Here is a 26,609-nt window from a genome sequence, read left to right as displayed (position 1 = left end):
GAAGTTTAACTACCAGAGGCTGAAGGTGAAGATCAATAAAATGGGACAAGTTGCTCGTAAGAGAGCCCATACCGGATATAATGGGGCGTCCTGGGGGATTGGTGATAGATTTGTGGACTTTAGGGAGGTGATACATGAAAGGTAGATTAGCGTGATTTATGTTTAAAAAATGTAATTCTTTTTTTGGATAGAAGCCCATCACTAAAAGCTCAACTTGCGGAAGCTCGAGCTGAACTGAATCTGTGTCTGAAGAGCTGGGCGGAAAAAAAGTCTACGATGGTCACAACATAAGTTTTTTTCACAGGGGGACAAGCCAGGGACTTTACTCTCCAGACGCCTTACGCCTAGATTTGCCGCCTCAACACCGCCGAAATTGCGCTTGGCAAATGGATCTCTCTCGCAGAATCCCACAAAGGTTTTGAAAGCCTTTAATTATTTTTATACAGCATTGTATTCGGCACCATCTCAGACCTTCAATCACGTTCAGAAGGTCCCAAACGTTACGCAATCTTATAGCACCCAGTAGATTGAGGAATATAGGCTTGAAAACACACAATACACTTCCTCCTATCAGTGGCTCTTTCCGCTGTGGACATCAGAGGTGCATGTGTTGCATCAATATCACACATGGTTGCAAAACCTTTATGTCCTCCACAACTAGTGAATACTTCCCAATAAAATCACTCATCAACTGTAGTAATAATTTTGTTATATACTTGCTAAAATGTCCTTGCAATCTTCAATATGTGGGAAGAACCACACAACAACTAAGATGTAGGCTCAACAAACATAGATCTCATGTGAAAATTGGATTTATGAAACATAGTGTGTCTCGTCATTACATCACAGTGCACAATAGTGATTTCAGTAATAGCCTAGTCACCCCAATAGAATATATCCCCCCTTCATATGGCGATAGATTTACTAGATTAAAACAGAGAGAAAATTTCTGGATATTCAAGCTCTCCTGTTTACATCCCAGTGGCCTCAATGATTTATCTGAATCCTCACTGGATTAAACCCACTACACATTATTTTGCTCTGTTTTATTCATTCATCTTTATTGTTTTTACAAATGTTGAAGTATTTTACTTCCCTGTGTCATTTTGGGCTTTTTATGTAATATTTATGTACTATGTATTATCAATGCATTAGTATTATTATCATCAATGTATTATTTTTCATTCATTAATTGAACATTTTTGTTCATTCTTTGTTTCATTCCTAAATTGTATTTAATTAATTCAGCCATATTTTGTAACTTATCAGCTTTTTACTATATCCTTGCGACTGTTTTATTCATTTATTTATTTCATTTTTTAATAATTGTTATCTATTAATATCTTATCTGTCACTCCCCTATATGTCCTTGCTCAGTTACCCATCCTTTTCACGTCCCTCCAACTCTTTTCTTCTTCTCGTTTTTCCTCTGGGGATCTTATTCTGTTTACCTCGTTTTGCCTTTTTTCTCTTTTTGGCCCTCTGTGGCCTCCGTCTCTGCTCCGTTGCCATAACTACAGCAAATTCTCTGTGCCGTTCGCTAACAGCTTGATGAATTCCTCTACTGCCTGTGCTTCTCTTGTGGACTTAAAGAGGCTCTGTCACCAGATTTTGCAACCCCTATCTGCTATTGCAGCAGATAGGCGCTGCAATGTAGATTACAGTAACGTTTTTATTTTTAAAAAACGAGCATTTTTGGCCAAGTTATGACCATTTTTGTATTTATGCAAATGAGGCTTGCAAAAGTCCAAGTGGGCGTGTTTAAAGTAAAAGTCCAAGTGGGCGTGTATTATGTGCGTACATTGGGGCGTTTTTACTACTTTTACTAGCTGGGCATTCTGACGAGAAGTATCATCCACTTCTCTTCAGAACGCCCAGCTTCTGGCAGTGCAGACACAGAGCGTGTTCTCGAGAGATCACGCTGTGACGTCACTCACAGGTCCTGCATCGTGTCGGCCACATCGGCACCAGAGGCTACAGTTGATTCTGCAGCAGCATCGGCATTTGCAGGTAAGTCGATGTAGCTACTTACCTGCAAATGCTGATGCTGCTGCAGAATCAAATGTAGCCTCTGGTGCCGATGTGGCCGACACGATGCAGGACCTGTGAGTGACGTCACAGCGTGATCTCTCGAGAACACACTGTGTCTGCACTGCCAGAAGCTGGGCGTTCTGAAGAGAAGTGGATGATACTTCTTGTCAGAACGCCCAGCTAGTAAAAGTAGTAAAAACGCCCTGATGTACGCACATAATACACGCCCAGTTGGACTTTTACTTTAAACACGCCCACTTGGACTTTTGCAATCCTCATTTGCATAAATACAAAAATGGTCATAACTTGGCCAAAAATGCTCGTTTTTTAAAAATAAAAACGTTACTGTAATCTACATTGCAGCGCCGATCTGCTGCAATAGCAGATAGGGGTTGCAAAATCTGGTGACAGAGCCTCTTTAACCAGGACACACGTAGATATTACAGAATTATTTTAACAGTTTATTGTTTCTCCTGCTGTCTTTTAAATGTGTTCCTCTGCTTTTTTGTTTGTTACAGCGCACAATGTAATATTTTATTTGACTTTACCATTGTTCTGACATCTTACATGCATCAACAGAATGATGCAGTGTTAATTGCATTATCACTTAGTTATGCTGTTTGTTGTTGTTTTTTGGCTGGATTGCGAGTCCTGCATTTAACATCTGCTTATATGACGTCACTGACAGCTGCTCTCTCCATGATCTTTGCTTTTGCGGTTTTTTTGGGCTGTTCTGGATTTTTTAATCATGTTTGGCCTATTACTTAAGATGTCTCTTTTACTGTTGGTTCTTCCTTGGCTTGACGAAGACACATGTCCTGTGTTGAAACGCGTTGCCTATATTCAATAAATCAAGGAATTTACCATTGTTAACCGTTTATTTACTAGTAGCGCTCCCCTGTATATCCATACATTTGTCTTCCAATTTTCTACTATTACATTGCGGTACCACGTTTCCATGTTACCGGCATCTGGATTGGGGAGCAGCAGCTGTTTGTTTAAATCGTTACATTCTTACATCAGTGTTGTACCTGAATTGTACAACCTGTAAAGGTGAGCGCTATCACCTTCCTTTATATTTGTTCTACCATATCCATCAGGTTTATCTTGCACCATGTGGCGCTGTGTACTCTTTTTTTTCCCTTAGGCAGAACATCTTTAGGTAGCGTGGGCCACCAGAAGTGACGAGCAATCAGGTCTCGGGTTTTACGGACACCAGGGTGCCCAGTCAGTTTAGAACTGTGTCCCCAGCGGAGTATTCTTCTCCTGTCTGCCAACCGAACAAAAGTGCTGGAGGGATGTCTCTAACTTGCAGAGGATTAGCAGTGACAATGTAGGACGGGTCTATGATAGTCTGAAGGGGCTCCACCGTGTCTTCCGTCTCAAACGATCTGGACAGGGCATCGGCCGTCACATACTTGTCCGCGGGACGGTAGTGGAGCACAAACTGGAAACGGGTGAAGAACAGCGACCACCTGGCTTGACGGGGATTCAGTTGTTGTGCAGACTGAAGGTAGGTAAGGTTCTTGTGGTCGGTGATAATCAGGATGGGGTGAGCAGCACCCTCTAGAAGATGTCTCCACTCCTCCAGAGCCAATTTGATGGCCACCAGCTCCCGATCTCCAATAGAGTAATTGCGCTCAGCAGAAGAAAAAAGTCTTGAGTAGTAGCCACATACTAATGTCTTTCCTTTGGAGCTCCTCTGGAACAGAAGTGCACCTGCACCAACAGAGGAAGCGTCCACTTCCAGTGAGAACTGCCGAGATACGTCTGGATGATGGAGGATCGAGGCTGAAGTGAAGGGTTTCTTGAGGCAAATAAATGCGGACTCTGCCTCTGGAGTCCACACCTTGGCGTTCACACCCTTCTTCGTAAGGGTAGAGATGGGAGCCGTCAGAGATGAGAAGTTAGGAATAAACTGCCGGTAGAAATTGGCGAATCCCAGGAACCGCTGTATGGCCCTTAAGCCTTGAGGACGGGGCCACTCCAGGACAGCTTTCACTTTCTCGGGATCCATTTTGAGACCTTGGTCCGAGATGATGTAGCCCAGGAAGGGCAGAGAACTCTTCTCAAAGACGCACTTCTCTAGCTTGGCGTATATATGATTCTCCCTTAATCGTAGTAGAACCTGACGGACATGCCTCCGATGAGTGGTTGGATCTGGGGAGAAAATCAAAATATCATTGAGATAAACAACAACAAAGACATAGAGGAGATCTCGGAAGATATCATTAACAAACTCCTGAAACACTGCGGGAGCATTACACAGTCCGAAGGGCATCACTAGGTATTCGTAGTGCCCATCCCGGGTGTTAAATGCCATCTTCCATTCATCACCCCGGCAAATCCGGACTAGATTATAAGCACCCCGTAGGTCCAGCTTAGAAAAAATGTTGGCTCCTCGTATGCGATCAAACAGCTCAGATATAAGTGGCAAAGGGTATTTGTACTTGACCGTGATTTGGTTGAGACCACGGTAGTCAATGCAGGGTCGAAGGGATCCGTCCTTTTTAACGAAGAAGAATCCAGCCCCGGCCGGTCGAGGAAGACTTTCGTATGAAACCCCTCTCCAGATTCTCCTTGATATAGACCGACATGGAGAGAGGATATACCCGACCACGGAGGAGAGAGGCATTAGGAACCAGTTCAATGGGGCAGTCATAACTCCGATGTGGAGGCAGCGTCTCATCCTCCCTTTTGCTGAAAACATCTGCATACTGAGCAAACTGGGGAGGCAGTCCCGCCAATGACTGAGGCAGAGGAGGCTTGACAGGATGGATCTGCAACAGACAACGACCATGGCACTTGGAGCCCCATTGGAGGACCTATCCAGAATTCCAGTCCAGGACTGGGGCATGTAATCGAAGCCAAGGCAGGCCCAGCAGAACAGGTGGGCTTGGGCAAAACAAGGAAAGAAATCTGTTCAGAATGAAGGACTCCAACTTGGAGCTTCAACGGCTTGGTTTTAGAAATGATGAGGTCAGGCAGAGGCAGTCCATTAACTGAGGCAACAGCCAAAGACGTCTCTAGGGGAACTGTTGGCAACTGAAGATGATCCACTAGCTCTCTCTGGATGAAGTTTGCAGGAGAACCAGAGTCAAGATAGGCAGAAACTTGTAAACAAATTTTTTATTGGCTTTTATAACATTACAAAAAACAGAAAATCAAAGAGAAATCAAATATTATATATCAAAATTGATCCCTGAGAAAAGGAAATGTACAATAATAGCAACATATTGCATAAGATACAACAGAGAATGCGATATTCTGCAACATTCGCAGTATCGCCTATGTACATTGAGGTACTTGTTGTTACAAATAACATTAGACCAAAGTAACTTAAACAATCAAACATACCCCCCCCCCCACCATAGCTCAGGGGCCCATCAGTTTTCAATTAATCTTCAATAGCAACCAATATACGACATTTGGACATCAGATCTAACAATCATATATATCTTCATGGTCAAGCTTTGTGCACCCCCCCTCCTTGTGCTAGACCTTCACTGAGGCCCCAAGTTACCTAGCGTCCCCGCCACCGCTCTTGTCAAATACCAGGACGTGTAATGGAATGGTGCCATCAATTCCACAATCTCGCTTTGTCGATAATGCTTTGAAATAAAAGTCTTCCATTTCTGGAAAAATTTGGAAGCCTTAGCTTCCGGTGTACGCTCTATGTCTAACTTATCCATATGTATACCCTTCTTCATCTGGTACATTAAATCTGTAAGTGTAGGTATAAGGGGCGTAAGCCATTGTGCCAATAAGCATCTTTTAGCGATCAGCAAGAATACATGAAGGGCTTGTGGTGCACTAGGGAGATCAGGAAAGACATGAAACAGCAGAGACAGTGGGTCCAGGGTAAGTGAGATTTCCCAAGTATCCTTTATAAATTGCACTATCTCGGTCCAATACGGAACGAGTTTGGGGCATTTCCATAATCCATGTAGAAGATCGGTTTTGGGAGTGGCACATCTTGGGCAAGCCTCCAATCTATCTGGCGCATTTGGGTGTGGGGGAATATTGAAACCATAGATAGCGCGATGTATAAATTTAAAATGTGTCTCACGCCATTGCTCATTTACTACCGCTTTTCTCACTTTTAACCACCCTTCCAAGATTTGTTGAGATAATTCTGAAACCGGGAACTCTTTGCTCCATGCTTTAAACAGCATTGCTGCCGTAGACCTCCCCTGTTGGTCCCTAAATGTTTTATACAGATGTGATAAAGAGGTTTTAGCTGGAGGAGATTCAATCATAGAATCAATGGGATTTTCCAACCACACCTGTGTCACACCTCGACTTAAGGAGCGTATAAAGGAGTGTAGCTGACAGTAAGCTAAATGATGGTGCAAAGGGATATTAAAAGTATCTACCAGTTCCTGAAAGCTCCTTACACGGTTTTCAGAAGGGTGCATAATGTGCCTGAGTGTTGTGATGCCCAAAGCCCGCCAATGTCGAAAATTAGAGTTTTCTCTCCCCTGCGTGAAGGCCGGGTGTCCCCATAGATTCATGTGTGGGGATATACGCTGAGGAAGCCCAAATGAAGACCTAAGGCACTTCCATGCCATTATTGTATCTCGTAATAATATGCGGTGTCTCACACTGTCAGGAAGTATACCAAAAGCAGTATGCAGTAACGATGACAACTGCAGCGGGTACACCACTCCTGCCTCTAGGGAATAATTGGAATAAAAGTTAGATTGCTGCAACCAATCTATCCCGTGACGAGCAAGGCATGCTAAATTGTACCTACGAAGGTCCGGGAAATTGAGGCCTCCCTGGTCTTTGGGTAACATAAGCTTCCTCAGTGCTATCCTTGGTCGTTTTTGGGACCAAATAAAGGAAGTAAAGGCTGCATTAAGTTTCAAAATATCAGTGTGTCTAAGGAGAAGGGGTATGGTCTGCATCGGGTACAGCAATCTGGGAAAGCTTATCATCTTAAGTAAGTGACATTTTCCCATAAAAGATAATGGCAAGCTGCGCCACCTCGTTAATTCATTAACCAATTTAGACAACAGGGGGGGGGGGTAATTGAGAGTATATATAGAATCTGGGGTACGACCTATATGGATTCCCAGATATTTGATTGAACTTTTGGCTATAGTCACCGGGATGTTTAGAGTGGACCAGTTACTTGAGGTTCGTGTACGGGACAAATCTAGGAGTTCACATTTCTCCACATTCACCTTAAACCCGGAAGAGGCCTCAAAAGCCCTCAATAGGTCAAAAACCCTAGGAAGGTCCCTAAGCGGGTCTGATAAAAAGACCAATACATCGTCTGCAAAATATGACGCCTTTACTACTGTCGAACCTACCGCTATACCATGAATGTCTCCATCAGCCTCCAATGCCCTAATAAAAGGTTCAAGGGCAATGTTAAAAAGAAGAGGGGAAAGCGGGCAACCTTGTCTAGTGCCCTTAAATAAAGGAATAGGGGATGACAGGAAACCAGGAGTGTATACCCGTGCTGATGGTTCTGTGTAAAGTGCGGAAAAGTATGTACGAAAAGGGCCCACTATATGCATGGAATCTAGAGTCCTACCAAACCATCCCCAGTCCACCCTATCAAAAGCTTTTTCGGCATCCACGGTAAGGATTGCCGGAGATGGATGGGCAGAAGTATTAAGATTTACGTCATCTAGAACACTCAGAATTTTCCGTATGTTTGACACTGCTGAGCGGCCCTTGACGAAGCCCACCTGGCTAGGGGAAATTAATCTAGGGAGAATGAAGGCTAGCCTATCTGCCATAATTTTAGACATCAACTTAAGGTCCAGATTAATTAACGAGATTGGTCGGTATGATGATGCTAGAGCAGGATCCTTATCCTGTTTCGGCAATACCTTTATATATGCGACATTAGAGGCTGGTGGAATCGGCTGCCCAGATAGGTAGCCATTATATAGTTGAAGCAAACATGGAGCCATTTGATCCCTCAGAGCTTTGAAATATTCCCCGGTATACCCATCGGGGCCTGGCGCTTTATTAAGTTTCAGGGAATTGATCGCAGATTTGAGCTCATCTTCCGTAATTGGGGAATCTAACAAGACCCTCTCTTCCTCGGTAAGAACCGGCAAATTTAGGGAATCTAAAGAAAGAGGAATCACCCCCGGTATACTCTGGCGACTAGCGTATAAAGTGGCATAGAAATCCCTCAAAATGGAATTGATCTGTTTGGGGTGATTCTGCATCTGCCCCAATTGATCCTTTAACCTAGCGATAACAGAGTGTGACCATGGACCCTTTGAGAGCCTGGCCAGTAGACTGCCTGCCTTGTTGCCAAAACGAAACAATTTCGCCTCTAAGGCCGAGCGCTTCAGTTTCTCACCCTTATCTAACCATAGCTCGTATTCGCTTTTGGCTTTTTTCCAGGCTTCTCTATTAACTAGAGAAGGCGAATTCTGGAAAAGAGTATAAGATGTCCTGAGAGTTGTACTATAAGTCTCAATTTTTTGTTTAGTTACTTTCTTAAAATTAGCAACATATGCCATAATGTGACCCCGCATGACTACCTTCGCTGTATCCCAATAAAGCTGGGTGTTATCTGCATGAACTCCATTTGTCAATTCATACTCCTGCCACCATCCTTTAAGTTTGCTTTGGAAGGATTCCTCCGCAGCCAGATTTGACGGAAATCTCCATAAGTAATCCGTGCCATGGGGGAAGCAATCATGTACGTCCAATACTACAGGGGAATGATCCGAGATAAGCATCTGCTCAATTGCACACCCTCGCATTCGGTGTAATAAAAGTGGGGATACTAACATATAGTCAATGCGAGACCAGGATTGGTGTGGATGTGAATAATGGGTGTATTCCCTACCATCTGGGTTTTGAAGTCTCCAGATATCCGTCAAATCAGTGGCTGTAAGGAACTTTTTTAATATCGTTTCAGTTGTGATAGAGGGGGCTCTCCCCCCCTGAGCCGTAGTGGTCCTATCTTCACTCGGGTGTAAAACGACATTTAGGTCACCTCCTAAAATTTTATGTGGATGCCGATCCACTCCAATTGTAGTGCTTAAATTATGAAAAAAGGATGAGCTACGTGTGTTTGGGCCATAGACATTGTACAGACTGATTTGTTCTGTGGAACCAGTAAGTAATACATTTATCCATCGACCTTCCGAATCTCTAGACACCTGTGACACTGTTGAGGAAAACTTTTGGTGTATAAGAACAATAACTCCCACTTTCGAATCGACAGCCGGGGATCCGAACACTTGACCCACCCACAACCTTTTCATCCTAAAGAAATCTGCCTCTGCCAAATGCGTTTCTTGTAAAAGCGCTATGTCTGCACGTAAACGTTTCAGATGACGTAATACCATCATGCATTTATGTGGAGACCTTAATCCTTTGACGTTCCAGGATATTATTCTCATATAAGAGCTATTAAATATATACGGTACTGAAATAGATGTCCCTGAGCATGAATTCCCACAACATAAACTGCCTGTTCACCCGTTTAACTAAAAACAATAAAACAATCCCCGCACTAGAGGTGTGGATTAATACCTTATCCCCCACCCATTGGTGCAATAAGACTTCACTTATTTCCGACACACAGAAATACATTATCAAAAAAGCAACTAGGTTATGTATCATAGTGCAATTACATTCAGTAGCCTTCCATTCCCCCCTTCCTAAGTAGAGTCAACTGGGGTTGCTTAATAAAGAACAACAAGAAACAGTTAGTATGTCCATACCACATCTTCCATATCGGCAAGACTCAGAAGAAATGAAAAACCGTCATCCAGACCCTTCTCTTTTGATCTGGCAGGTGATATAAAAGCTGACTCAAAACAGGCAATCATCGGTGATCATCAGCTCTGTCCGACCGTATTAGCCATCAAAATCTTGTCAGGTATCAGCTGAAACCAGACGTCCCACCCGCTGAGGCTTCGGAGAAGATGGCGGAATTGTAGTAATATCCCGACTGTCCTCTACGCTCTGCTTCCGAAATCCCGGAGCCGAGCAATGGGGTACATCCTTTGAAGTTGAGGGCTTCAAGCTTGCAATGGCCTCTTCCGGAGACTGGAACGAATCAAATGACGCATCTGAATGAAAAACTTTTAAAACCGCAGGGTACAGTAAAGCGAATTTCATCTGGCGTTTGTATAAATCTGAGCAAATTTGAGAGAATGCTCGCCTTTTCTTAGTAACTTCCGCCGAGAAGTCTCCAAAGATGAGGATACGATGGCCTTTGTAATCTAATCCATCTTTTCTGTTTTTGAAGGATTTGAGCACAGACATCTTGTCAGAGTAATCTAGGTACTTTACAATTACTTGCCTCGGGCGATCTCTCATTGTATTCACATCGCTACGATTATCTGGCTTTGCCGCACGTAGATCAGCTCCAATTCTATGCGCTCTTTCCACCCTGCATGGATGGTGAATGCCCAAAGCTGCCGGCAGATCCAACTCACATAGACGTCTCAGATCCTTAGCTGGCACCGATTCTGGTAAGCCGACGATGCGCAGATTATTCCGCCGAGAACGGTTCTCTAGATCTTCTACCCGCTCCCACAGTTTCTTGTTCTCCAACCGTGTATCCCGTACCAGTTGCTGTACCTCCTCAAGTCCAGAATCCATATCCTGAATCGCCATTTCCAGCTTATCAAGACGTTCCTCATGCTGTGTCACCGAGGCATGCAGGTGCGATAGTGAGGTTTCTATCGTTTTAGACAGAGATTCCTGCAAATCTGGGGTAATTAACTGTGCCACCTGTAACGCCAGTTGCTTGTAATCAATGACACAGGATGTGTCGCCCATGCCCCGTACTTGTGAGGAGCTGAGCTCCGAATGTTCAGGCAAGACACTAGGCGGGACAGGCCCGTCCGCCATATTGGGCAGTTGTTCAGCCACGCGGCCTGATTTGCTTTGCGTCTTGGATTTCCCCATTACTGAGACAAATCTGTCCATGCACTCACCGGTCGAACGGGTACTGCGCCCGGAAGATGGCTGGATGATTTGTGCTTCCCCAGAGGACGTAAGTACGGTCTGACAGGGAGATATGTGGAACGGAGGCTGGAGCGCTCTCAGGCGTGCATCTCTACATGCCGGGGCCGGAACCGGAAGTCCTAGGCAGAAACTTAATGCGTCCTCTCGCCGGATACTAGGGTCACAGGAATAGTCAGCTTGGAACAGAATACTTTATTAGGTACCATTCCATCTAGGGTTGTCTCTCCAATCAATCCTAGGCAATGGGGTCTCTCTGGCCTCTGGGGACACAGACGCAATACAGACAAAGTCCAGAAGTGCATCTGCGTTGTTTCTCCTGGGTAGACAATTTGACATATTTACTCTGCATAGGATCCTCTGGTGGGATGACTGAGGAGGATTGCTGGAAAGTAGAATCCAGCCTAGGAAGTTCTCTCTCCCGGAGAACATCTTGGGAATGCTCCCGGATCCTCATGTCAACCCGGGAGGCGAGTAGGATAAGATCGTCCAGGGTAGATGGCAGATCGCGAGCAGCCAGCTCATCCTTAATACCTGAAGACAGTCCCTGCCAGAATGTGGCCACCAAAGCCTCGTTGTTCCAGGTCAATTCAGCAGCCAGGATACGGAACTGAATGGCATACTCGCCCACGGAGAGGTCTCCCTGGTGTAGGGTCAGCAAGGATGCAGCAGCCAAAGAAACTCTCCCAGGTTCCTCAAAGATCGAGCGGAAGAAGCTGAAGGAAGCACTGCAAGTCACGGCTCTCTGGTCCCTGATGTTCCCACAGACGATTAGCCCATGCCAGGGCTTTGCTAGTAAGGAGAGAGATGATGAAGGCGATCCTGACGTCATCCGAAGAGAAAGACCTGGCATGTAGTCTGAAATGGATCAGGCACTGATTCAAAAAACCCCTGCAGGTCCTCGGGTCTCCGTCATAACGTGGAGGTAGCGGCAAGAAGCACAGGGGATTGGTACCGGTACAAACAGGAAGTGTAGCAGGAGGAACAGCATCAATGGGTGCGGTGACGACTGTGGTAGAAACAAGCAGCCGATGGGCTATAGCGTTCACCGACATGAGGAGTTGGTCTTGTCGTGACTTGAGATCCTCCATCTCGGCCAGCATGGCTTGTGTCGTCAAGGTCTCAGGTTGACCAGCGGGGTCCATGGCCTGAGCGTACTGTCACGAAGCAGGTTAGTGGACCCACTAGGCCGTACCGCCGTAGCGGGGAGGCAGCTGGCCAAACAACAGGAAACCCCAGCAATACAATGTCCCGCACAAGGGTACCTGGATAGTCCAGACAGTGGCCGCAGCTCTGGCACTGATGGAGATGGGTGCAGCAGATAACGCCAGACGTGGCGGATTCCTCCGGATGTGGGAGATGACACAGGACGTGGCGGATTCCTCCGGACGTGGCAGATGACACAGGACATGACGGATTCCTCCGGACGTGGCAGATTCCTCCGGACGTGGCACATGACACAGGACATGGCACGACTCGACACTATAGGCACAGCACGGGATACAGGAACAGGTAACAAGGCACGGGTAACAACTGGAACGGGAAACACTAAGGGACCATTTGCAAGACAGAATGGGAAAATGAACAACGCTCAGCAAGGATCAGAAAGCCTGGGGCCTTCTTATAGACCAGGAAATCATGGCAGTTGATGATGATTATTTCCTTTGTGCGTGCGCTGCTCCTTTAAGGCCGGGCACGAGCATGCGCGCATACCCTACGGGACACTGCAGACCGGAGCGGAAGTAAGCGCTGGCGTCTCCTAGGAAGAAGATGGGGACCAGCGCTCACGGATCCATGGCTGCGGGCGTCGGGAGGTGAGTAAACCTGACGGCCCGCGGCCATGGATGCTACACCACGTCAAGCCAGATGGTCTCTGTTCTTCTCCAGATTTAATTTTATACTCCATTTCCGTCCAGCTGACAAAAATTTTAAAGCAGATGCCTTTCATTTTAGACTACTGACCTGAAAGAGAATCCACAGCACATCATAGACACCTCACGCATAATATCTGTTGCTCCTCTACAAATCAAAGACATTCCTCCAGGGAAAAATCTATGTTTCTATATGCAGACCGGAGAAAAATTCTCTCCTGGGGTCACAACTCCAAGTTGGCAGGTCATTCCGGCACTCCGAAGACTCAGGACTTTATCTCTCGTCACTATTGGTAGCCCACATTGCCCAAAGATGTTGTGGACTATGTCTCCTCGTGTACCAACTGTGCCCAAAATAAAGTTTCTCACTCCAGGCCTGCGGGTCTGCTTCAACCTTTGCCTGTCCCAAACAGCCCATGGCAACACGTTGCCATGGATTTCATTACAGTTATCCCTTCCTCTGATGGATGTACACCATTTGGGTCATCGTGGATCGTTTCCCAAAGATGGCGCATTTTGTTCCTGTCCGGCTTTTCCTCACCTGGCAAGTCTTTTTTTTCAGCATATTTTTAGTTTGTATAGATTGCCTCTCTATATCGTGTCTGATTGTGGCGTGAAATTTACATCCAAGTTCTGGAGAGCCCTGTATAAGCTTTTGGATGTGAAATTGGACTTTTCATCCGCATACCATCCACAATCCAACGGCCAGGTTGGGAGAATCAATCAAGTACTGGAAAATTATCTCAACACGACAACTGGGTACATCTCCTTCTATGGGCGGAATTTTGTATAATAATCACACGAGTGAATCTACTGCGGCTTCTCCATTGTTTATAGTTTATAGCCAACACTCGCGTGTCCTTCTCCCTACATCTGCTAAATCTCCAGTTCCTGCAGCGAATGTTTCCTATGGGAGTTTTCTTCAGATCTGGCAGCAAACCAAGTCTGCGATCCTGCATGCGGTTGGTCGTATGAAGAGATATGTTGATAAGAAAAGAAGGCCGCCTCCTTGGTTCCTTCCCGGGGTTAAGGTTTGGTTATCTTCAAAGAATATCCGCTTGAAAATACCCCCCTATAAATTTACTCCCAGGTTCCTCGGTCCTTTTGAGGTCTTGCAACAGATCAACCCTTTGTCATATAAACTACGTTTGCCTCCTACGCTCAAGATTACAGCAAGTCTTCCGATTCTTCTACATCTCCTAGGAGTACGGCTGATGTGTTTGAGGTCAAAGAAAATTCTGGATCTCAAGAAGGTGGGAAGGAGGACTTTTTATCTTGTGGACTGGACAGGGTTTGGTCCTGAAGAGAGATCTTGGGAACCTGAACATTGATGCCCCTGCGCTTATAGAAAATAATTCCTCTTACGCTCTGAACCTAAGAAGATTGGACGTAAGGAGGGGTACTGCAGTGTCGACGGCCGCAGATCTCACACACCCCAGCGGCCCGCCAGATTACCTATCCTCAGCCCCAGCCTCTCTCTGCTGAGGGAAGCCGGTGCGCTCTGCTCTCTCCTCCTTCCCCGGTTTATGCCTGTAGGGTGCGCCAGGAATATTACTCCCAGCCTATCCCAGCACACCCCGGACTTTTTAAGGAACTCTGCCCACTTCTTCAGTGCCTGAATGTTAGTATTAACCCAGAGTTAGTCTGCGAAGGTTCCGTTTCCAGTACCCTGTAACCTGTGTCTGTGAGCATCAAGTATCCGTGTCCAGTCCTTTATCTTGTGTCCTGTGTCCGTGTCAAGTCCAGTATCCATGGCGACTCCAGTGTCCGTGATGAATCCAGTGTTCGTGACAAGTTCAGTGTCCATGACCAGTTCAGCTTCCGATAACCCTGCACAAACCAGTTTCCGATAATCCAGAAAAAAACAGCTTCCGGTAATCCAGCACAAGACAGTTTACGGTAATCCAGCACAAGCCAGCTTCTGATCATCCACCACAAACCAGCTTCCGATTACCCGGCACAAGCCAGCTTCCGATAACCAGGCGCAAGCCAGCTTCCGAGAATCCAGCTCAAACCAGCTTCCGATAATCCAGCACAAGGCAGTTTCCCATAATCCAGCACAAACCAGCTTCCGATAATCCTGCACAAGCCAGTTTCCAGTAATCCAGCACCAGACTGCCATCAAGGTACCATTTACTGTTATATACTTCTCTGGCCATCAGCTACTTCGTTACGCAGAGTAAGCCCAGTGGGAACACATTCACCGTGGACATTACACGCATGCCTTATTTTATCAACTAAACCTGGCCCTCTGACACCAATACTTCACATTCCCCAATTACCAACAAGTATGGGCAGATCACATTTCTTGAGACTTGATGCTCTCTTGTGCCCAAACAGTTAGATGCGTCATGACTACATTGGGCCTCAAGTCCCTCTCTTAGTTTGAGGCTATCTGTCCTAAAGAGGTTACTAATTGGTTCTTCTACTTTTAACTTAAAAGCTTTATTAATTCGCTGACTCCCATCTTAGATTTATGTAGGCAGCTGACCATATTGGAAAGCCCTTTGTGTACAACTTTCTCCCCCTTCAGAAATGGTTTTGTTGCTCTATTGATTGCTGTTGGGAAATAGAAGTCAAGGTGTAAGGCTACGATATCTTTCAGTTTGGAAGAGGAAATTGGTTTGGACAATCTCTAATTAACAATGAGATAAGGTGGGGGCGTGGCTAGCTACGAACCGGTGCAGACGCTGAATCCAGGAGCTCCACAGCAACCACTGCCATCCGGGACAATCCTCACTGGAGAAGACCCCGGTGAGTTTGCCTGAGTCACTAAAACTATTCCCCATCCCCAGCTTTCTGCAGAGAAGCTCCTCACCCGAAGCTTGCGGCCTATATGAGGCCTAAGCTGCGTGCTAAATTTTACTCGCAACCCGAGGCCAGTAGAGCCGGATAAGCGTTATAAAAGACAATTTCAACAAGTGGCGTGAAGACGTCCAAACCAGACACATATGCCCTACACACTCTGAAGCGCCAGATTGTAGCATCGTTCTGCATTTTAAAGTTGCGTCCTAGGCCGCAGCCGCGTCAGAAATTTGTGCAGGCCTAGGCTCCTGATCCTTTCTGGGGCCGGCCCTCAAGCTAACTCTCCAGCTATTTCTTGGGTTACGGCCTAAATATCTAGCCGCCTATGAACTGTTTGGACAGTGGCATATTTGCTTAGGGCCCAATGCCCCCCTCCTCTCAAGCTCTGCAAAGGGTATTCCACCACTTGCAACTGGGAAACTGCAACTTAGAGACATTTCACAGAGTATTACCTGTCTAGCTGACATTCAACAAGGTATTGACTTTACACGATTAAAGGATCCGTGTGTCTGTTATCCTACACATAGTGAATTGGCTACTCTTCAACCATCTGAAACCCTGCTTTAATTTTTCTGGATCTACTTCGACTCAGATCCTCAATGATTTTTTGCTTTCACTATTACGCTGTTCTCAACCCTTTTTTGAATCCCAAGGCTTAATTTATCAGGAAAGCTGAACATGATCTTCCCGCACATCTCATAAACGGTCTACCCAACCTAGACATGCTCAAATTTTTCTCCCTGATGGGACAGCCACTTACACTTTGCCACTAATCCGTACCATGGTCAAAATTGGACCTAGCAAAGTCAGAGACCTGTAGCATCCAGAAACGGCAGTTTAGATAATTTTGTATGCAAAACTAGTCCATTTGAGTCCGTGAAGGAATAATCAGAAGTTAGAGCTACTGACAAAATGGCATTAAAATTCTTTAATACCTTCCCTTGAGGAGGATAGTGATGCAGATGACGCCTTCATTACCAAAGACCTTCCAATCTTCAGATCATTTATCAACAGAGCGTTGACTAGGGCGCTTGAACATGTGATTCGGGACTTGTATGACATCAAACAGGATGTGAAACACATTGGATCTCGTGTTGAACCTCTGGAAAATACCCAAGATCAGGTTGCCACTAACACTGAAGCAGCCACCCCCTCCTTCCAATCTTGTCAATCCCACCTAAATGTCTTCACAGACTGGTTGGAAGACCAAGATAACAGGGGCAGGCGCAACAACATTATAACATTATAACATGGATAAAAGGCCTTCCAGAGACTATTCCACCAGAATCTATCTTTCCCACAGTAAAACACATTTTAATTTCCATCCTGGGAGACTCATACAAAGAGGTAATTTCCTTAGAAGGAGCACACAGAGCCCATAGGAAAAAACACAAACCTTCGGAGCCGCCTAGGGACATTATTTGCAGACTATTTAACTCATGTGCGAAAGACGACATTTTGAGGATCTCTAGAGTGAAAGACCCAATACTATACGAAAGTTCCAGGCTATCCTTCTTTCTGGACCTATCTAATGTCACGTTAGCCAAAAGAAGGGCTCTGAAACCATTGACTGATATCCTCAGGAATCACAACATCCCATATAGGTGGCTATTTCCCCTTGGTATTTCCTTCCAAACTGACAGCAAAAGGCTTATTGTCCGCAAAACATGAAGATCTTGGAGATATGCTGTCTGTCATGGACCGAACTGAATTAACCATTCCTGATTGGGCCCAGGTACAGGACCTATCGTCTCTACCTTCCATCGCACCAACCACCCCATGGGAAACGGCCTGCTCCAGTAAAGGGTCCAAAAAATCTGGGAAACTTACTCCCAAAAGAATTAACATGGACTGCACCTGACTCTCCACTGACTGTTCACTGCTTACTTTAGTCTGTACCTAGGCTCTCATTCAGTCCTTGTTTTACTTCTACCTATTTAGCTGAGATTACCGTCTTATTACCATATATTCCCAATACCAGCTGTCCACCACTGTGGATTTGTTACCTCCTGTTTTCTTCATATTGTACTCTATTTTCACCTACATGTCGACTTGATATGGAGAAGATATTACAACCCCTCAATGATATATGATTATACCATTAACTCCCTTTTGGGCATTGATGTTTGGTTTTGGGCACACTAGATAGCTACCTTGACTGCCTTCAGAGGTTTTATGTTTAATTCGCCCTCTGACCTATATAGCCCTGATACTGTACTCAGTTTGTTGTCTGGCATGTTGGACACCCATACAGTATCAGAAGATGCCTTTGACCGACCTAAGCCATCCTGTTTAAATTGACTTATAATTTTTGTCCATACAATTGGACTTCTCGCCACAAGAACCCTTGTAGGATTAGGTTGCCTGTATGTAAATTCCTCTTCCCATATTGAGTTTTTGTGTTGGAATGGTCTTTATTAAACCAAGTCAATATTTTTACCACAATGACTGCTATGATAGCTAGATAGCGATGATAGCTAGTTAGCTCATTTTATGCCCCGAGGCCTACTCTATTTGGCTGAATGTTTAATATTGTTCCCTGCAACATTATAACACCTGATTTTCTGCCTACCTTCTCCCCTTATGCCTGGTTCACTTATCAATTGGGACTTTGTGGATTACTCCCATTTGTGATGTATCACTAGAGTTTTTTTTCTATGTGTGACTTTGGCTGTCCTACCATTATTTTATAATGATGAATCTAGTCATTAATTACTGTTATCACTGTTTAGATACGAATGTTTTTTTAGTTTTTGTTATATTGTCCTCTTTTTCTCTGCTCATTATTCCATCTATTTATGGCCCACTCTCCTAGTGGATCACAGTTTCATGCTCAGACTACTACCCTATCTGAAGCTGAAAATGTCTGCAAATCTGGCCTAGTGTAAGGGTAGATTGGAGAGTGACAGTGGGGGCAAAACTGGACGAACTTGTAGCAGGCAGCGGTTAAGGCATTTGGGGCCCCGTTGGAGGACTTCTCCGAAACTCCAGTCGAGAACTGCAGCGTGTAGACGAAGTCATGGCAGGCCCAGCAGAATAGGGTTGATCGCTTTAGGCAATACAAGGAAGGTGATCTGCTCTGAGTGAAGAACTCCGACTTCTAGTGTCAATGGATCCGTGATGAACACAATTGGATCGGACAATGGTAGACCATTCACAGAGGCAACAGCCAGAGGTGTCGCCAGAAGAACTGTGTGTAGATGTAAGCGATCCACTAGATCCTGCTGGATGAAATTTGCAGCTGCTCCGGAATCAAGATAGGTAGAGGAGGAATGCGATGTCTCTCTAGATATGATGGTCACAGAAATAGATAGTTTGGAAGAGGTTTTGACGTTTGCCTCTCCAACCAACCCTAGGTGCTGGAGTTTCCCGGCTTCTATGGACATTGGCGCACGAAATGAACCTTAAGACCACAATACAGACATAAACCAGAAGAGCATCTGCGCTGTTTCTCCTGTTCAGACAGCCGGACTCTGTCTTCCTGCATTGGTTCTTCAGGTAGCGCACTAGGGGAAGGCAATAATGGTCTCTGGACCGAGGGTGCTAGTCTGTGAAACCGGCTCTCCTGTCGAACCTCCTGAGTGCGCTCCCGGATCCTCATGTCAACCTGAGTGGCCAACAGGATGAGTGCATCCAAGGTAGAAGGAAGGTCGCGGGCTGCAAACTCGTCCTTGATGTGCGAGGACAGTCCCTGCCAAAAGCTCACCACCAATGCCTTATTGTTCCATGCCAACTCTGCTGCCAGGGTACGAAAGGAGATAGCATACTCTCCTACTGTGGAACCTCCTTGCTTGAGGGTCAGCAGAGTGGCCGCGGCAGAAAATGTTCGGTCCGGCTCCTCGAATATGGCACGGAAAGACTGTGTGAACAAGGTTAGGTCTGAGGATTCAGGTCCTTGTTGTTCCAAGACGGGATTCGCCCATGCGAGGGCCTTGCCAGCGAGGAAGAAGATAATAAACGCTACTTTGACCTCCTCAGAGGGGAAGAGATGAGCTTGTAGCCTAAAATGAACCGTGCATTGGTTGATGAACCCTCTACAGGCTCTGGGATCACCGTCATAGCGAGGAGGAATAGGCAGTGAAACTGTGGATCCGGAACAAACAGGAGGAGCAACGGGCAGTGGAACGGCAACAGTCTCTGGAAGAGGAACCGGAGGTGGAACAGTGAGTTGACCCAGACGGGCAATGATGGAATTTACAGCCTCAAGGAGTTGATCCTGGCGTGTCCGTAGGTCATGCATCTCCGTCTGTAACCTTCGAACATTGGTCTTGGGCTGGCCAGCGAGTTCCATGGCCTGAGCGTACTGTCACGATCTAGGGAGCTCCACCATAGCGGAGAGGCAGCTGGCCAAGTCACAGTCTATGCAAAAATCTGTACAAGTTCGTAGCACAAGGGTACCTGAAATAGTCCAGATGATGGCAGGGGCTCTTGCATGGATGGTAGTGGGTGCAGCAGGTTGCACCAGACGTGGCGAATGAGAGCAGGTGCAGTAGGTTGCACCAGACGTGGCGGATGACAGCAGATTGCGCTAGACGTGGCGGATGGCAACGGGTGCAGCAGGACACAACTCTAATCACTAAACAGGCTCAGGAACAATAACACAGCACAGGATACAGGATACAGGTAGCAGGGCACAGGAACAGGACAACAATAAGGAACCATGTGCAAGACTAACATGGGAATTACAAACAACGCTCAGGCAAGGATCAAAAGGGCAGGGCCCTTTTTATAGTTCAAGGTGATCTGAGCATAATAAATTAATTAATTACATATGCGTGCGCTGGCCCTTTAAGGCCAGGAACCAGCGCGCGCCCTCTAGTGCTCACTACGGGACAGAGCAGACACATGTGCTGGCATCTCCGGGTAGGGAGACATTGGTTAGGAAGAGGAAGATCTGCGGGAGGCAGGTAAGTCGAGGTCGCGTTCTGTGTCTGCGGCCGTAACAGCTAATAGGAGGTTACATATTATTTTCACTCTGGGTGGTGTAAAGACAACTGTATTACGCTGTCCAATCAGCATCATACAGGTCCCCTCTTCACAGCCCAGCGTGATCTCAGCTTCAATCACGAGATCACGCTGTGTTGTCACTTCTGGCCGCAGGTCCTTCACCACAGCGACTCAGGGGTACTACAAGAAGACGATCCCTACATCGCCTCCAGGACGACTCTCATCCACAGCAGCAGCACTGCTGCTCTACTCTACTGTCTTTTGAGAGTCTGTAATCCCTACTGTGGACCTACTCTCTTTTAATCCCACCAAAGTTCTTTCCAAAATATATTCAGACCTTACCCTTCGTTCAGCAACCCCCAAACTGGGGTATATTTTAGCCTGGGAGAAGGAACGCAACACCTCTTGGTCGCCCTCCGAAATCTCCACTATTTTACAACACTCGCATGGCTTCTCGAGGTGCGTGAAATCCAAGAGAACTCTTTTAAAATGCTAACTAGGTGGTAAAGAACACCTGAATATCTTCATAAAATAAATCTAATTCTTGATGGGTCATGTTGGCGTTGTGGACAGGGTACTGATTCTCTCACCCATATCTGGTGAGATTGTCCGCTTATTAAACCTTTTTGGCAAGCGGTATCCACCACGATTCACTGTTTTACAGAAAAAACGTTGTCTTTATCAGCTCCCTTGATCTTGATTTTGGCTTCTACCCCTTCCCTTTTACCAGCAAAGAATGACCTAACCACTCATCTTCTTATTGGTGCAAAACTATTAATTCCACTCAACTGGAGATCTAGATCTATCCATAAAACAGTGGTACGATAAAATAGATCACATTTGTAGAATGGAGGAACTAGCCAGTTGGGAGATTAGAAATCACTCTAAATTTGTATCTATCTGGAACCCATGGAGATCTTTCAGGAACACTGCTCTTCATCCAACTAATACTAACTCCTCCCCGCAATCCACCACCCTAAACACTGCCTCCCCTCATTATAGTCTCATTGCCCTCCTTCTTGAGCTCCACTAATTCTCTCCTACATAGTCTGTAAGACTTAGACCTCCTCTACAATACCTACCTTACTCTGTTAGCAATATACTTTCTATTAGCATGGAAATATGTAATTATTGTTTATTATTTTTGGTGTTGTTTAGATTTTGTTCTTTATTCTAGATTTAAATGTGTATAAATCTCACATCGCTATCCTACTTTTCCTGGAGAGGTCCTGCGTGCCCTCTATGTAAGATCAACATTACATTTGATAGCTTGTATCACACTAATTCATTTTCTTTACCTATCCTTTGTAACCTTTGTAATACGTGAACATTTCTTGGAAAATTATTTTTTGGAAAATTTCTTTGAATAATAAGAATTTAAAAAGCAAAACAATGATATAAGGCAACAGCACTCAGCCATGCAATGGTAATTGTGTGGAAAACTGATTTAAAGATTCTTGCCTGGTGGTATAGAACACAAGCTTTATTACATAAATTATATCCCTTAGTTTTCTCTTCCTCCTGGAGATGTGGGTTCGCCCCTAGTTCGATGAGTCATATATGGTGGGAATTCCCTTGGTCCCATGAATTCTGGGATTTAGCAAATAGTCTCTATAATGATCTTTATGGTACCTCAGGCTCTTAGCAGAGGTTGCTTTATTATCTATTCTCCCAGGCTCTCTGAGTTCTGATGAAGGGTCTTGTGCATCATATTCTAATGGAAATGAGAGAATTACTATTCCCAGGCTCTGGAAATCCTCTCTACCCCTTCTCTTCTTCCAGTTGATTGTCGTAGTCCTTTGTCTTCCTTGTTACCTTTTATACCTTGTTCGGCACAACAAGACTTGATATGTGTCTTGGATACTACAACAATTTTGTTTATCCTGGTTCACATTAGTTTGTGTGGGCCACTCCTTTGTTTATATGTAACTTACTGGCTATGAATATATACAACATTGCTTTCCTTAAAACTTTTAATGATCATAAAATTCCTAATAAAATAACTTAAAAATACTTTCTTTTTGATTTACATTGAAATAGTGAGGTGTGAACCTTGTAAAGTGTATATTATGTCCAGTCTCAATCATAGAACCCTGTAAAGAGGTGAAAAGTTAAGAATGATAACTGCAGGTTATGAAATCCAGTCCAACTAGGCAGCTGTTTACGAAAAGAAGAGATAGGTAGCACAGGAATGTATTCATTATATGAGACAAATATAAAGAATGGGCATAGAATAAAATTAGTGATGGTAGGCAAAAGTACAGCCACTAATACAGGTCAAGAAGGTTGACTAGATAAATCATCATATAGTTCTACGATGATCAAAGTTCAGCTAGTAGAATTTTACGGGGTCCAGGAGGTCATATTACATCTGAAATGAGACATATGTTAATAGAAAGTAACATTAATAAGAAAACAAAGGTAAGATAGTAGCAGCAGTATTATCAGTAATAATAACAATCTTTATTCATATCAACATATTCTGCAGCGCTCTTACAACCAGGAGAAGCAGTAAACATACTAAATGACAAATAATGAAAATCAACAATAAGGACAAACGGAGAGAGGACCCTGTCCATCAGTATTTAAGATTACTCAAGAACATACAGTACCAGCAAAACGTTTACTTCTGCTGCGTGTCCAAGATTCTTACAAGTAATATATGTCCATAATATCCTGTTTGTGAATATTAACCTGACCTTGCATGGAAATAATACTATACATCCTACTGGTAATAAGCATGATACTAAATTATACATATGGTTTTTTTAAGGTATGACTTGTGTGCTACTGTACTTAATGGAGTCCTATATACCATTGGTGGGAAGACTCTCCGCTTCGACTTTCGCACTGAAATGTGGTCGGTAATTGAAGAAGAATGTCTCAACCGCAAGTTCTTTATGGGATGCTGTTCTGCCAATGGTCGAATTTATTCACTTGGACAGAGAAGAGCTAGTATAACTCATGATATTCCAAATGTTGTCTTGTTTGATCCATACCTAGATATTTGTCAGGTAACAGATATAAAGCTCCCCTGCCAGTTGCCCGTAAGAGGCTGTGTAAGTATGAGACGCTATGATGTTTGGCCTTAAAACGGAAATCCAGTCACAATGGTTTTCCCATGTGTCATTGATACTTGTAAGAAGATCACATTGGTAAAGTCTGTGATATCGGACGACCCCTGATATCTAGAATGAAAAAGGCTCTATAGAGCACACAAACCTCTTTCATATTGCTCAGAGAGATCTAATACTGAAAATATGGCACAATATTTTAAGCGGAAGGGAGATTCAAATCAATAGCAGTAGAATGTTGTATCAGATTTCCAGTAACAGAAATATCTGAGCAGTGCCAAAAGTATTTAAGTGCTCTATAAAGCCTTTTATTATGGTCTAAAATCACAGACTCTATTTCCTCTTCTCATGTTTTTGATCTAATGATCATTCTGACTGCATTTCACCTTTAAATTTTACAAACATATAATACAGTTTCCAAGGGAGAGAATATTTACTGTATTTTGTGTAAAAATAATATCTTGTTCTGCCTGAGTTTAATATCTGTTTAGCTTTCAAAGTGATTCTAATGGTTACAGATTATTATATGTGATCAGTTACTAAGATGAGTTATCATCCTAAATCCACCTAAAAAATGTTTTAGGCTCCATGCACACGACTGTAGTTTTTATTCAGAATTACAGATCCATATTTACGGACAATCTGCAGACCCATTAATTTCTGTAGGCCATAGACACCTTTCCGTAAATTTACGGATGTGTGTCCGGGCCTTAGAAATGATCCGCAAAATATAGAACATGTCCTATTTTTATCAACAATTGCAGCATAGATTCGCCCATAAAAGTCTATGGGCACGTGCAAAATTGCGGATGGCTGCGGATGTGCACGCTTGGATGCCCAAAAGCTTCCGATCTCCGCATCTAACGTTAGAGGTCCCTCCTTTAGTTCCAGAGTTAAAGGAATTTTATATATACTATTTATGCCTTTGTGTAAATGCACATACCCTAAATGGACAAAAATATTGGGACACACCACTTAATTATTGAATTCAGGTAATTCATTCAGTCCCATTACCACAGGTGTAAAAATCAAGCCCCTACCCATGCAGTCACCTTTACAAACATTTGTGAAAGAATGGGTCGTTCTAAGCAGCTCACTGAATTCCTGCGTGGTCCTGTAATAGGATGCCACCGGTGCAACAAGTCAGTTTGTGAAATTTTCTCTATCCTAGATAATTCATGATCAACTGTGAGTGGCATTATTTCAAAGTGCAAGCGTTAAGGAACCACAGAACTAAACCATGAAGTGACAGACCACGTAAAGTTACAGAGCGGGGTCGCCGAGTGCTGAGCTCATAGTGAATAAAAGTCGCCAACGCTCTGCTGACTCCATAACTACAGAGTTCCAAACTCCTCTAGCATTAACATCAGCCCAAAAACTGTGCGCCAGGAGGTTCATGGTATGGGTTTCCAGGCAGGGGCGTAACTAGGAAAGACTGGGCCCCATAGCAAACTTTTGACTTGGGCCCCCCCTCCCCTGGGTGTCACACAACCCCCCCCTTGTAGATAGTGCCTTTTTTACAGTCCCCCCTGTAGATAACGCCATACAGCCCCCTCTGTAGATATCTACAAAGGGGGCTGTATGGCGCTATCTACAGGGGGTCTTGTATGGCGCTATCTACAGCGGGTCTGTATGGCGCTATCTACAGGGGGTCTGTATGACGCTATCTACAGGGGGTCTGTATTGCGCTATCTACAGGGGGGCGGTATGGCGTTATCTACAGGGGGGCTGTATGGCGTTATCTACAGGGGGTACTGTATGGCGTTATCTACAGGGGGACTGTATGGCGTTATCTACAGGGGGGACTGTATGGCGTTATCTACAGGGGGGACTGTATGGTGTTATCTACAGGGGGGACTGTATGGCGCTATCTACAGAGGGGGCTGTATGGCGTTATCTACAGGGGGGACTGTATGGCGTTATCTACAGGGGGCTGTATGGCGTTATCTACAGGGGGGACTGTATGGCGTTATCTACAGGGGGGACTATATGGCATTATCTACAGGGGGTCTGTATGGCGTTCCCTACAGGGGGGGGGGTCTGTAGGGAACGCCATGCAGCCCCCCTGTAGGGAACGCCATACAGCCCCCCCTGTAGGGAACGCCATACAGCCCCCCCCTGTAGGGAACGCCATACAGCCCCCCCCTGTAGGGTATGCCATACAGTCCCCCCTGTAGGGAACGCCATACAGCCCCCCCCATGTAGGGAACGCCTTACAGCCCCCCCCTGTAGGGAACGCCTTACAGCCCCCCCTGTAGGGAACGCCTTACAGCCCCCCCTGTAGGGAACACCCTACAGCCCCCCCTGTAGGGAACGCCCTACAGCCCCCCCTGTAGGGAACGCCTTACAGCCCCCCCCTGAAAGAAACGCCTTACAGCGTCCCCAACCTCCCAAAAAAATGCGACCTACAGTGTGAAAAGACAAAAGACATGTATCCTCTATCCACAGGACAGGGGATACATATGTGATCGCTGGCAGCGATAGGGAGAACGGGGGACCGAAAGTCCCCCCAAGTTCTCCATGACTAACCTCTGACTTCCGGCGTCTGCGCAGCTCAATAAAAATGAAAGGAGCGCTGGTCACGCATGCGCACAAGCGCGACCGGCGCTCCATTCATTTCTACAGAGCTGCCGACACAGACCCCGGAAGTCCGAGGTTTGTGATGGAGAACTTCAGGGGACTTTCAGTCCCCCGTACTCCCTATCGCTGCAAGCGATCACACATGTATCCCCTATCCTGTGGATAGGGGATACATGTCTTTTGTTTAATGGCAGAGCGGGGAGATACCTCCCTGATCTGCCGTAGTGTCCAGTGGCGTCGCGCTGTAGCAGCCGTAGCGGCTGCTAGCGGAGCCTCCGGCCATGGTGGGGGCCCGTGCCGGCGGGCGACACGGGCCCCCTCATGCCGCGGGCCCCGTAAC

At 45.3% G+C, this 26,609-nt stretch overlaps 1 protein-coding gene across 1 annotated transcript in view; it reads left to right on the top strand.

Moving 5' to 3' along the window:
• The window catches only part of LOC142740553 (kelch-like protein 23), a 63,318-nt gene extending 38,113 nt beyond the window's left edge, over positions 1-25,205 (top strand). Inside the window, exon 3 of the mRNA XM_075850012.1 lies at positions 23,389-25,205. Coding sequence (XP_075706127.1) covers positions 23,389-23,707 — 319 coding nt within the window. The 3' untranslated portion in view covers positions 23,708-25,205. The remainder of the gene's footprint in view (positions 1-23,388) is intronic.
• The last annotated feature ends 1,404 nt before the right edge of the window (positions 25,206-26,609 follow it).

Source organism: Rhinoderma darwinii, chromosome 1 (assembly GCF_050947455.1).
Source record: "Rhinoderma darwinii isolate aRhiDar2 chromosome 1, aRhiDar2.hap1, whole genome shotgun sequence".
Taxonomy (NCBI): Eukaryota; Metazoa; Chordata; class Amphibia; order Anura; family Rhinodermatidae; genus Rhinoderma; species Rhinoderma darwinii.
Note: the sequence above shows the minus strand (reverse complement) of the source record. Positions and strands in the feature narration are given on the sequence as shown.